We start from the raw sequence: 13,657 nt of genomic DNA, 5'->3' as shown, positions 1-13,657 counted from the left end.
CAGCTCTTCTTGCCTGCCATCTCTTCTTCTTTCTGCACCGTCCCCTTGGGAGCTCTCCCTTTGCCTGGGTGTTCTGTGGCGTCTCTTCCTGCACAGCCACAACTACTGTAGGATGTTCAGCAGGAGCGGGAGGACTTAACGGAGAGCGAGCTCTTGTTCATTAAGGATCCTGAATACCCCTGCTAAGGGAATGATCTTGCCTACATCCTTGTTTGCTTTGGAAGGAAGAGCTTGAATGCTTCTGGGCACCCCTTGTGGTTTTGCAAATTGCTGTCCTTTTGCCAGAAAGTGAATCAAACAAGCCGAGTACGCTGTGGAAAATACGGAAATAAGCGCTAGAAAAAGCGTATTTAACATGTGACTAACCTGGTGCTGCAACCCCCTTCCCTTCTCTAGAGAGGCCGGTGTGGTGTGCCGCTGCTGCGCTCCTGGGGAGGCACTGAACCTCTGGGCTCCCCGGGCCCCTGCCGGGCTGAGGCTCCTTCAGGACCAGGGCGGGCACGGGCTGGTCCCGAAGGAAAGCGGGGCTCCCGGCCGGGCCCGCGCGCTACCTCAGCGCCGGAGGCGGCGGGCTCCCGCCTCGGCCTGGCCCCGCCCCCGGCGCGGTTGCCATGGAGCCCCCCGCAGCCGGGGCGTGGCGGCGGCAGGTGCGGCCCCGCCCCCCCGCCTGACGTCAGCGGCAGCCGCGGAAGATGGCCGTGGAGCTGCGCGGCGCGGCGCAGCCTCCTCGCGCTCGGCCGGGCGGCGCGGAGCCTTCGCCCCGCGGGCGCTCCCTCAGCGGCGCGGGCGGGCTGCTCTGAGTGCGGGGCGCGGCGGGCGGCCCCGCTCCCCGCTCCGCCATGAGCTGCTCGGCGGACGCCGTGAAGGAGAAGCTGCTGTGGAACGTGAAGAAGGAGGTGAGGGAGGAGGGGGCCGGCGGCGGGCGGGCGGGCGTCCCTCCCGGCGGGGCCGGGGCCGGGGCCGTGAGGCGGGCAGAGCCCCGCGCTCCGGGAGGCGGAGGCCGCCTGGGGTCAGCCGGCGGCGCGGGGTCCCGTGCCCCGGGAGGACTGCGGGGCCTCGGGCCGTCCTGCGCGCCCTCCCGCCGGGTTCGGCCTCCCGCGGCGGGTTCGGGCCGGGAGCGAAAGGTGGAACCTTCAGTTTGTTTGATCTCTCTTGCAGTAGGGCTGGTAGTTAAGAGTTTCCCTAAATAAAATAAAGCTTTGGCCAGGTGGAATGAAAACCCCGTTTCCCTTCAGGAGGCGGTGAATGGGAAGCGGAGGATTTGCTCGGCTACAACTGTTTAACCCTTTCGGTGCTGCTGCGGTGGAATGCGTGACCTTCCTGTGGCTGGAAAATACAGACAGGCGCTCTCAGCCGAGCCCTTAAGTTGGCATTGCGATGCTGCTGGGAAACGCGTCGGGGTTTTGCTGGGTTTTTCCAAAGCGAACGTGGGGAGGAGAGACGGGGGCTTGCTCTGCGGGCCTGTTCTTTTCTACCCCTGCAGCAGGTGACGGCTGTGTTCCCCTGCTGAGGCGTCTGTACTGAGCTAAGGTCCTGGCTCCCTTTCCCTGCGCTTATGTTTCCCTCATTACTAGTTCTTTACTAACTTTTCCTTAGCTGTGAGTTTTAGAGTAGAAAGGGGGGAAATCAGTGATAAGTCCGAAGATACCCTTGGATGAATTGAGTTGGCTCCCAAATGCCAGAGCCCTGGCAGAAGCGTCTGCGCCTGTGGTGTTAATACCTGCGCTTTAGGAAGCGTGCTGAGAAAGGGGGGAGGAAGGCTGGGTTAATTTGGGTGGTTGTTCTTACAAACAGCTGTCTGACACTTTTGTGCTGGGTGGATCCATTGGGGGATGAACTACAGAACACCCCGTGCCTGGACGGGGACGGTAGCGTTTGATCACACTTGTGTTTGGACTGGTAGTGCTTTGGTCTTCACAACGAATGATGCTGTTCCCTGGCAGGACGTGCTCAGCAGGACGGGGTTCCTCTGGTGCTTTGCACTTGGGTGGAGCGGCTGCTTAGCACAGAGCAAGGTTCGTGCCGAGACCCGCTCCAACAGGATGCGTTTTGGGGTCCCTGCTGAGGTGCTCTGGGAGGAGGTGCCTGGTGCTGTAAACATGCCTTGGTCTCAGAGCACCTTCGTGAACACGCCTCAGGTGGAAGTGGCAGCGTAGCCAGTGGCCACCTCTCCCCAGTACACCCCAGTACCGTATTTTGCATTTTTGTGGCATTGACTGTGTAGCAGCTGTGTGTAGCTGCCTGTTCTTACACAGGAGCTAAGTGAAGATGTAGTGCTTATCCATCACAGAGATAAAAAGTATTTTTAAAAGCTAACTATTCTCCTGCTTCTTCCCCCCCTCAGTTCACAGCTGGTGAGATTGGGAGTGGTAGAAGAGCAAGATCCATTAAAGTTGTTGCTATGGCCAAGGTTCCTGAGCCTGAATCTAGTGTCCTAAGACTTGTTAGTGTTGAAACCAGAAAGTACCAGATGTTTCAGTCAGTGTGGGTTGACTGGAAGTGGTAGAGTAGGGTTGGACTCGTAAAGAACAATCTGTATGCAAAATTGTAGGACCATGTCCTAGAATGACCCAGCCAGCACCTGGCTGCCAGGCCCCGAGCAGGTGGTACCTATAGCTCGCTCACATGTGAAATGCTGCAGCCTAATGCAGCTGTCAACCTGCCACTCCACTGAGAAATTTTAGCTTAAACTAGGACCTTTGAGCCAAGTTAGTCTAAGGTTTGATTTAGAAGTGTGTGCACTTGCTCTCCTGGATTAATGTTTAACTATATAAATAAATTTGAGAAATGTTTTCCAACTCTGAACATTGCGATCTTGTGCTAATGTACGAGATTGAAAGTGAAATGGATTTTCATGATCCAAGCCAGCTCGAGCCGAGGAGAACAAGTGGTATATAATTAAAAAATCTGAGGCTAATTTGTTTTTAAAGTCTCTAAAATGTTTTTAATTGGACTCTAGCTGTTAAATTACTTGGATAATGCTTGAAAGTGTTACTCGTACCTTCTATGTCATCTGCATTTTTGTTTTGTCTTTGATTTGTTTTTTTCTTCTCCAAATCCTCACAAATGCTGTTCTAGAGGATTTATATTGGCTTGGCTTTGGGGGTTGCCCAGAGCTTTCTGTCCTAAAATAGTTATGAGAGCTTTTTGGTGATTGCATGCCGGATGAGGTAACGCCTCTTGCCTGTGCGCTGCACAGACGTGTAGTGGGGGACCCTGCTTCTTCTGCTCGCGTTCAGGCAGACGGTATCAGGAGGCAGTCAGAGACACGGAGATTGAGATTTTATTTTTCTTTTAAACAATCAATGGAGCCAGAAATTGAATGCAAACCACTAGTATACCAACCACCAGATTATGCTGCCCTTAATGATAGTAATTAATTTTTTCCAGTAGAGTTAACCTCATTTTTTATTCTGTGTGGCTTTTTACACAGCCCCTTATACCTGCATACATGTTGTGTGTTGGTGGTCTTGTTTGGCAAACTTGACTAGTCCACGTCTATTCTCAAGGCGATGATTCCCTTCCCTTGTCCTTTAAACCCAGGCTCTTCTTCCCGTTTAATTATTTTCATGTAACCTCTGTCTAAAGGAGCTCAGAGTAAGCATATTCTTTCTGTATGTACACTAGACCTATTAAAATTCAGTTGTCTTTGCAAAATATAAAATGGTTGTCTCAAGTCACTTGGTGCAAAGTGATTTTTCTTATTTTATTTTGTCTCTCCCTCTCGGCAAAAACTTTTGCATTTTTCCTTTGGGAAAATTTAATGTTGTTTGCTTTTTCTCAGATGGACTTTCAATTCCCACTGGTAAAGAATGTATTTTGTTGGCTCTAATAGAAAGGAGGACATGTAATGTGTTTTGAAAATTTAACTCTACCGAGATTCGTGCTGAGGCTGCTTATAAGTTCACGTTTCAAACATTTATCTCTCTCTCTGCAGGAAAATCTGTTGTGACAAGTAGACTCATAAAACAGGCTTTTCTCTGGCCATTTCCTTCTACCTACTGAAATGGAGGTTTTTTTTCCATTTCTGGATTTAAACACAGCACTTTTTCTAGCTGGGAAACAGGATAACAATAACCTTAGCAGTTTCACCCTGAAAAATTTCAGAGCACTCTAGAAACGCGATTGCTCATCTTACAACTAAAATGCAACCAGTTCTGAGCAGAAATATAGTACTTATTTAACAGCTTGTATTTACACCACCCACTTCTTCATCAAGAGTAACAAAGAGTCAGTGCAGCAGGAGCGATCGATAAATGAGATGAACAGTGACTACACAAGCTAAAGAAGGCACGGATGCTGGACATGAGGTTTTCTCCTTTGAGGAAAAAATGCTGTGGGTTTTAACTGTGGTCCTGGTTATTCCAGTATTTTATGAGCGCTGTTCTTTGCCTCCGACGCCGCATTGTCCCCGTGATGCTTCTCCAGCGTCCCATCATGATGCATGGTTGGGGAAAGCGCTGCAGCCTGTGTTCTGAAAGAGCGGTGCTGGTTTGAAAGGTTGTTCCTAACCTGAAGGTTGCAGATATGTTGAGATGTGCTGGGTCAGCCCTGGTCAGAAATCCATCATTGTGACAGTTTAGCAAAATTGTGGTAAGGTGAGTCTAAACTGTCCATCCTCATTGGAGTGGACCAAGAACTCAACAGAGGGATGGAAAAGGCAACACCTGTGGGTCTCTTCCAGCCCTATGCTTGTGAATAAACTGGTATATAGTCAGTGCGTGTCGTGTCTTAATAGTCCTCATTTTCTTGGTCTCTTATACCAGCAGGTTGCTGCAAAATTGGAGTTTATTTCCATTTTTAAAGCTTCCTTATAACAAAAATTGAAACATTAAACATAAAGACCTTTCTCTTGTGTATTTCTTTGGTGAAACTTATTAAATAATCCATGTATTATGACCTATGTTTGGTGTTTGCTTCTGAAAGTTTTGGCCATTGTTAGATGTAGGAGGAAGTCAGACCAGTGATCCATTATAAAGTTGTGCAAATGCGTATCAATTTTTATTTGAGGAGCTTGCTTTGCTTTACCTGAATAATGCTACTACCAGGATATCCTTCGGTCCTCAAATGCCATGAACTTTACTCAGGTAGACAGAGCTTTCCCATCCTTGCTCTCCAATGGTTGGTAAAGTTGGTGCATGTGTAGTCTGTTGCCTTTTCCAGGGAGAGCAGAATGTCTTCCGAGGCCTGCTGAAGCTCTCTGTGGTTCCCCTGATGTAGTGCTACTTCTGGCTCACGGGTGGAGGGACTGAAAGGCACAGAAGTCGATGCACTTGCTGCTTTCCTGCATGCTTGTGCCGCCTGGCAGGTGCAAATGAACAGCCGAGTTAAGATGAGTAGATCCTGTATTAGCCTTCCCCAGGAGGCACAGAGAACGGGAGAAGCGTTTCCAAGGCAGTGGAGGGAGCCTGTGTCACACCTCGGCCGAACCTCTCGCCTCCTTCCCACCTGAGCAGGCTTCTCTCCAGGCACCTCTCTGCTAGCAGCACTGGCTCCCGCCGGAGGAGGCAGCCCTCCGTCCCCTGCAGCAGGCAGCGGCTCAGTAGGCTGAACAGATTTCTTTACCTGCGCAGGTGGATGGGTGAATGCAGGGGGGTGGGCTGTTGGTGTTTCTTTTAATGAGATTAATTTGCAGTTTGGTCAGGTCTGCTAGTATCTGCAAGTGGGCGTCTGTGTAGGCTTATGCTCAGAAAGCTTCATTGACAAGTGCCTCCCCAGAACACAGAGACACAACAGCATAATTCCCTACAGAGAGCTGCACGAAATTGCAAGGGGGGGAAAAAAAAAAAGGAAAAAAAAGGCTTGTGTTCCATATGACCAGAAACATTTGATTTAGCTCCTTGCCTGGAGCATCCCTGAATTACGTGGCAGTGAGGGATGACGTGAGATTGAAGAAGACTGCATTCCGGCTTTTGAATCTTCACATCTACTGTCTGTGCCCTGAAAATGTTTTCTCTTAACATTCATTGACTTTCCAGAAAATATGCAAAGGTTGCTCTGCATTTGATGGCAGTTGGGAGCAGCCACTGATTGCTTGCCTGGTCTGGAGGTCCTGGATTCAGACTCTGCTGATAGGCTGACCATATGGTGCTGCTGTATAAAAGTAGCGTTGGTTATCGCATCTGAAACCTTTTTCCTTCTATTTTTTTTTATACACTTTAAATTTTTTGTTCCTGGGCTACAGACTGGGATCTAAATAACATACTGAGCTAATAAAGACTAATGATTGGGGTGTGCCTGGGAAATGTGTGACAGCGGGGAACTGGCCTCTGAGTGCCAGAGCTCTTGCTCCTGGTAAACAACTCTTCTTCCTCCCTGCCATCAGGAATTGAATTCCAGTTACTGTTCTCTGGGGAGCTGAGGCTGAAATCGCAGTTTGCAGTCCTGAGTGGTGCCTGAATTCATGTCTGTGAACTTGAGTCATATGTGTGTGACTTACCTTGGTGCAGTGCTCTCGTGCTTCCTCTTCTGTCCACCTTAATGCTAGTGGCACTCCGAGGTACTTCCTCCCTTTCGTAAACCAGGCCTTTCATTTAGTAGATTAAAGGTAGTTTTCATCCAGTGAAATCGGAACAGCTTGCAAAGGTTGGGTTACTGTCCTTTCACAGATGGGTCGGCTGAGGCACGGAGATGAGTTGGCTTGGAGGCAGTGGATGGCACTGTCTCTGCACTTCCACTGCAAGCTTGTTTGCCGGAACGTGCTGCCTCCCACGTGTGAAAATGCAGGTCGGGGTCTGAGCTGCAATTTAAACGGGCAGAGCTGCACAGCTGTCCTGTCCCCTTCCCTTTGCTGAGCTGTGGTCTGCCTAGGTGCTATTATTGAGATTATTTCAAACCTCTGGATGGGGTTTGGAACAAGTTTTGTTAGGTTCCTGCCAAGGCAAACAGACATCAAGCTTGTAAATCAACAGTGATGCAAATAAAAATGTGAGAAGGGGATTGCTGGATAGGCAGGTTAATCCAGATGCTTCCTATGTGAGTTCCCATCCATGAGATCTTCTCACACCTTTGCTTCTTTCTTGATATTCTCTTACTCCTCCACCTCCCACTGGTTTACTGTAAGGTCCAAAGCTCTTATAGGCATGTCAGAAATGCCACAGGAAAGAAACATATTGCCTTGTTAGGAGTTTACATTGTCAAGCCTCAGTATGTGAACAGTGAGCCAGGTTTTATAAAGTGCAAAAGACTTGCTTTGAAGTCCTCAGATATAAAACATGTTCTACTTTCAAAGCCTCTTACATGTTTGCTTTCCCCCCTCACAGTGTTTTCTTTGCAACCCAGAGGGCTCCTGTTTGATAAGAAGTCCAAATTCTGTAGGATCAACTTGATGCAGAATTTGGGGCGAGGAGAACGCCATGTGTTGAAAGGCTCGTGCAGCAAGTGCTGGAGCTGGAGCTGCAGCCTGCTGCCAGCCGGGGTGGGGGTGTAGGAGTGGGCATGGAGGCCTCAAGATGATTAGCTGGGGGAAGGCATGCTTGATTACAGCATCCAGAATTGGCTTTGCAAATGATCTTACTGGAGGAGGAAGCCCTCCAAACTGGAGAAGGCACTGAGCGGCCACCTCGTTATCACAGCAGTGCAAGTACAGAGCCCAGCTGTTGAACAAGCGTTGCACCTGCAGCTTCTCCTGGTTCCAGCACAGAGTGGGAAGGCTTAAAACCTTTGGACCTGTCAACGCTACAAGGAAGCGGTAACCCGGCTAGCTTTAAACTGGTTATCTCAGGTACCAGATGCAGCCTAACGAGAGCTGAGCACACAGTTGCTAGCCCTACTGAAAAGCACGTATTGAGGTCTCCTAGGGGTGCAGACCTAGCCCCTGCCGCAGGCTGGTGGTGATCGTTGCTGTGCAGCTTGCACTGGCACTCAGGTCAGACTGAGTTGGTATGCAGGCCATGCTGCTGGGCTTGTTGGTAAGGAGTAGTCACACAGTGATTACCTGCCAGATAATTCACTATTTGTTGGGTTCCAGGACTGCTGTAAAAATTGCTTTCAAGTTAAAAAACAAAACAAAACAAAAAAAACCACCCAAACATGGGAAGAAGAGAGTATCTTGTTAAATCTTCTGCCACAGTAGCACTTACTGTCATATATTGAAAGTGATGTGGCATTTGTTTAGGCAGAGTGTCCTAACCCTGTAATTATAGCTCACAAATGAGAGAAGCCAAAAATGATTGTGGATTTGTATCTGGAGAAGCAAGTGCTCCGTGGCCAGGAAGGAATGAGTGTCTGATAAATGAGTTGGCGGAGACAAATAGGTTTCATCTGGTATCAGGCAAAGGAAGCCATTGAGGGAGGAATAAGCTAGCAGATGAATGGAGGGTAACTGCAGCCTCTCCTCAAGAGCCTAATTGTAAGATTTGTCTGTTTTCTTCCTTAATTTTTGAAAGTCAATAATCTGCAATGAATTCCCTCTGGAGCTTGACACATCAGCCTTGAAACTGGGGAGGAACTTTCTTTTAAATCAGTAAGAATTGTGATAAATGTAATTATATTTGCTGTAATTGTTAAATTGTGTAGAAGCAAAAACTGAAGGCACTATCTTCTCTATAGGTACTATATTATTTTTGTATAGTGTCTGGTGTAGCAGAGCTTTGAGACCATCATTTGTAGTTACTGTGGTATGTGAAGTCCCCAAACGGGAGAAAGGTTGCTGTAAACTTCTCTTGGGATGTGCGCCTGGGTAGCTCAGTGGTTCTTTGTGCTTGAGGAAGAGCAGAATGCCACAACTGGAAAGAGCACATGGCAATACATAATCTTGTTTCATGAGCAGAAGTAACTATACGCAGGAAGGCCAGGGATGAATTACTCAAAAAGTTTTGCGCAGCCCTTTGGAACTGCTGCTGAAGAAGTTCTCTGGAGGGCACCCTGGGCGCTCTGAAATAATTCATCCTTTTATAGGGGCACGCCCCAAATAGACCTGTCCTTGTTCTACCAGAGGTTCCCTCATCCCATGTAAAGCTGCTCAGGTTTGTCCTTCCTTTCCCTTCCTAAAAGCTTTTATCCTTCCTTCCCTGCAAAGAGTAACTTGCGTTAGTCTTTTGGTGACAGGGAAAGGGAAAGCAAAGGTTGAAACTGAAACTCCCAAGTGCTGTGCTGGTTTGCGTTGCGATCTTACAATCACTTCTTTTTATTTATTTTAGGTAAAGCAGATCATGGAAGAAGCTGTCACGCGGAAATTTGTACACGAAGACAGCAGTCACATCATCGCCTTATGTGGTAAATGACACACAAAAGAGCTAACACTATATAATCTTACTTTTCCTATAGAAATGTATGTTCTCTGCTGTTGGAGGTAAATGCAGGGATTTAAATATTAGAAATCATGGAGTTCAGGCCCGTGTCACCTTTTCTTTACATTTGCTACATCCGTGTGTACATTACAAATGAGAAAGTAACTCTTATTAAAATGGCATTATCCAAAATAAGTACCAAGCCAAAATGTCAAGGTGATTTACTAGGAAGCACCTAGTAGGTTAAAAAAAAAAATGTATTTGGAGGTAAGATACAACCCAGAGAATAACTGCCAAAAATGAAGTTTTCACAGTCATGGGTTAAAATCTGGCAGCTACCTTTCAGCTGCAAGTCATCTCAATGTATTTGAAGAATAAGGTGTCTCATTTTGAGTATAGGTGACAGAATCCAGCCCAAAAAGTCATTGAAAGAGCTGTTGCCTTTTTTAAAGAAGGGAAACAATGGAAATCTCAGTGACTTTTCTAGCCAGCATCATGCCGCTGGCTAATTGGCATGTTTCAGGTCTTTGCAACACTTCTCTGCTCTCTGCTGTGCACTGAATGCTGTATTACATGAATGGTGCATTTGGGAGATTGAGGTCTAGGCTTTGACCTTGTGGACATTGTATATTTTTTAATATAATCAGTGAGCCATTGTGTGGTGACTTTTCCTCATGACTGTATTTTGGAAGTTTCATTACCAAGAATTAACAAGCAAACAAAATTTCTTTGGAAATAGCATCACGTATACCAAGGGCAGCTGGTGTTTCAGAACTCTGTGAATCATTCAAAGTCTGAATAAATTCTAAAATTTGGTGGTGGTTTGCCTGGTCCCTACAGACTTAGACTGCTCTGTGTGTGTTGTGATGATGGAGTGAAGCAGATCCTGTGTGGGTGGGTGGATAAAGGATGGTCCGATGCTGGATTCTCAGTAGAGGTCAGCTCCAGGAGTTCACACCAAGTACTCCTTTGGAGACGTGGCCGCTTCATTCAGTGCCTGAGGAGGAACTGTTGAATGCTGGTCCAACAGTTTTGTAATCTAGCCCATAATTTACTAGGGCCAATAAAAAATTAACACTATTCATCAGACTTTGGTGTGTGGAGAAATGTCTCAGCAAGATACTGGTGAGAATTAAAGCTATTTACAATTGTAAATATGTATGTTGGCCTGTGAATTCTTGGCTGCCTTCTCTTCGTGCTTCAAATTGAAGACTTAACTGGGAGCGATGCTGAGAATGACTGGAGAACAGTCATCATCTAAACACTTCTGGATTTCACAGAATGGAGCATTTGCAGCCAAGCATACCCAGTTATGCGTTGATGGCAGTGGAGAGGTTAAGAAGAGCGGAAGTTAGATTTGGCTTTGGAGATAAGTAAGTGGACTGTTTAGACAAAGAAATATTGACACATGTTACTGAAAGCCGAAGTCTGAGAATAGGAACCTTTTCTTGTCGCAACATTGAAATTCCAGCTTGCTCTGCTGTGCGTGATCATTGTGTATGCGAGGCTAATCTTACACTAGCCTGCTTGCTGTTTCCAAGTTATCTTTTGCTTACAGCTTAGGATAATTTATTCATCCCTACATATTCAGTGCAGGAGTGCAATATTTGGCCATCTTCTCTGGCTAATGTTTTATTGCTATTAATATAGACTGTAGCCATTTCCTCCATTTAGGTTCTGGTTATGTTAAATATTCCCCTTTTATCTACGGTATATTTATACTACTATACAGAGGAGAAAAAGTAACTGAGGCAAATGGTCCTGACATAGGAGCAGGTGAAGAAACCCTGAGCCTGTGCCCTTGCTGTGGGCTACCTGTTTGATCTGGAGAGCTCCTAGGGTTGTGTGTCTGTTCCCTGTCTTTGAAACGATGTTCTGTAAGATGTGCTGTAGTGTTGATGTAAGGGGTGGTGGGGCGGCAGCTATTTCTGTTAGAATCTGCTTGGCCAAAATTAGTAATACTGTAAAATCTTCTTAATATTTCTCCCTCCCTCCCGCTGTGATTCCAGTTGGTTTTGTGATCTGAATTCTGTAGGGTCTGAAGAACTAATAACTCTCCATGAGCTGCCTTATTACTGCCCAGCAATCCTACCTATCCTAAGGAAGTATTCCAACCTGCACCTGCTTTGAATGTAGGACTTAATTAACTCTAAACCAGAAGTAGGTGAAGCTGAATGTTCTGCTATCACTTCAGCTAATTGAATGGAGACACCGTTTCCAGTAGATTTGGCTAACAGCTCCTGGCTGGGGCTCTCCTGTGTGTGCAGTTCTCTTCCCTCCCCCAGTCCAGTTTCATGTGCCTCTTCAAGAGGTTTTTCCCTTCTATTTAAAATTAGATTGGCTCAGTACATGAGTCACTTTCAGTGAATCTTTGTTATAAATATAGAATTCTTGTGAATCATTTTACTCTCCTGCAAGGCTGAGTTTAGCAAGAGTCTCTTAAATACAAGGTAGTTGGCTTTCAGGGCCTGTCTGCATCAGTAACTGAATATTTCCTAGCTCTCCTAGGTCCTAAATGGCTGAAGGTGCCAGTTAAGCAGCGCGTGCCTCTTTTCCCACACCCTGAGGTGCCTCTCTGTTACAGTACATGGGGTTTGTAAGGACAAGAAACTCCAAGGCTGAGATAGCAGACTTGGGGTTCACTGTTCAGCCCCATGCTGGACTACAGCATCTCCAAACAGAGCTTAGGTGCATCATCTGTTAAGCAGAAAGTTTTTCATGCAAGATTACTGCAGGGCGTTGAGCCTGAATGGGTTTCCTCACAGTCTGGCTAGCCCTTGACACGTGTCTCCGTGGTCCTGGATTCAGCCCGTGGGGTGCAGCTGGACAGCAGAGCAGCTCGTGTTGTGTAGGGTCCATTTGCAAGGCTAGAGGAGCTTATATGGGATTTGACTCTATGGAGATATGTTGGTGTCCAGTGGGTAGGAGGGCCCCTTTCCTGCCCAAGGTCCCCTAATGAGACCACAGAAATGGTGTATTGAGATAGGAGAGACAGTCTCAGGACTACCTGTGGAGCAGAGAGGATGAAGCAGTGAGCTCACCTTTGCAAGCTCCTGCAGGAAATGCCGTTCTCCGGACCCGGCGCAGCCTCATGCCACCCTTGCTGGCCCCTGGAGGAGTAATGCCTCTGTGCGGGTCCATTCTGCTCATCCAGTGGGAGGGATTTGTTGTAACCACAGTGACTCTGCTTACAGTCGATAGTCTTCACCTGCGTGATCTAAGAGAAGGAAAACAGTGCTGACATTTTCATCCTTGTGGGGAAGCAATGAATGCAGATGGTTTTGTGTTTGTTCTCAACCCAGTTTATAACCTCGTTACACTGCAGTTACTCTTTCATCCTATCTGATTTCTAAAAGATCTAGCTCTGTTATTCAGAGCCGTAGTGGTTCAGTTTGGACTGTGTGCAGTGTGGCTAATGTGTGCCACGTTGGGACACAAATTCCAAATTTCATTGGGCTACAGGTTGCTGTTGAGTGAATTTCACCAGTATCATTGTCAATCAGCATATAACGACATGACGCAAGCCCTCTGGATATTCATAGCATCTTTAGTGGACGGGCGTTTCTGTTAGAAACGGGATGTGGATGTTTTCAGCCTGGGTTATCTGGTGCCGTTCCCTTAGTAACGGTAGCTGACATCGCGTGACGCAGGGACCGTGCCTTGCCTGTTCAGCTGAGTGCCATCTCTGCGGGCTGGGGAGAAGCTGTCACCCGCCTCCTGCATCCTTCCTTTCACCAGCTTCCCTGAAGTCTTCACGGCTGGTCGTGTTCTCGCCAGGAATACTAGCCCTTCCCAGCTTTTACGCTTCTGAGGGAGAGGGGGAAGAAAAAGGAAGCTTTTCTTCTGTCTGTCTCTGCAGTTACCTAATGTGTATTTACCAGTCATGGGCAAGCAGAGTCTTCCAGTTCAGTACTTTACACTTACTGTGTTTGTCCAAAAACTACTTGCAGCTTTGCTAAGCCTTTTTCTGCATGGTTGCCCATCTTTGGATCTGACAGTAATGTGCTGCTATAAGCAAAGAATTAAAAACCTGTTTAAATCAGCTTCATACAGCAAACATAATGGAACATGCCTTATTCATGAATGGATCCAAGACAAGGTTACCCAAATGTTCTTTATGTCTTCAAGGGCGTGTAGCTCAAGTCACGAATCTCACAGGACTGATTTTCTCCAAGCGGTCTCTTTTATGTGTCCAGTCAAGATCTTTCATTAACTCACTTTTTAGTATTTCTTCTCTTTTCCCCCTTTCATAAAAAAAAAAAAAATAGTTGTGCAGAAGGTTTCACAGAAGCTAGAAATGTACCAGATTAGGATATCTTTACTCCAGATGTACAAAGCCAGTTCAAACTGTGCTTAATAATACTCTTTATCTTGTCAAAAAAAAAAAAAGGCACTTCAGACACTTTCAGTCTCATCTTTGAAACCAG

General features: G+C 46.8%; 2 protein-coding genes across 8 annotated transcripts in view; one reads left to right on the top strand and one right to left on the bottom strand.

The window, feature by feature from the left end:
• Nucleotides 1-7,285, bottom strand: part of IFT20 (intraflagellar transport 20) — a 28,110-nt gene extending 20,825 nt beyond the window's left edge. The window contains exon 1 of the mRNA XM_075518192.1: nucleotides 7,282-7,285. The gene's annotated coding sequence lies outside the window, so the exon portion shown is untranslated. The remainder of the gene's footprint in view (nucleotides 1-7,281) is intronic.
• SGSM2 (small G protein signaling modulator 2) overlaps nucleotides 679-13,657 on the top strand; it is a 61,541-nt gene continuing 48,562 nt past the window's right edge. For 6 of the 7 annotated variants that reach the window (XM_075518182.1, XM_075518178.1, XM_075518181.1 and 3 more), the window contains exons 1-2: nucleotides 679-896; nucleotides 9,141-9,216. In XM_075518182.1, coding sequence (XP_075374297.1) covers nucleotides 840-896; nucleotides 9,141-9,216 — 133 coding nt within the window. In that variant the 5' untranslated portion in view covers nucleotides 679-839. Of the gene's footprint in view, nucleotides 897-9,140; nucleotides 9,217-13,657 lie in introns of those variants that run through there. The other variant, XM_075518183.1, reaches the window with a different exon arrangement.

This window comes from Mycteria americana, chromosome 15 (genome assembly GCF_035582795.1).
Source record: "Mycteria americana isolate JAX WOST 10 ecotype Jacksonville Zoo and Gardens chromosome 15, USCA_MyAme_1.0, whole genome shotgun sequence".
In the NCBI taxonomy this organism is placed as follows: domain Eukaryota; kingdom Metazoa; phylum Chordata; class Aves; order Ciconiiformes; family Ciconiidae; genus Mycteria; species Mycteria americana.
This window is presented reverse-complemented; position numbering and strand designations above follow the sequence as displayed.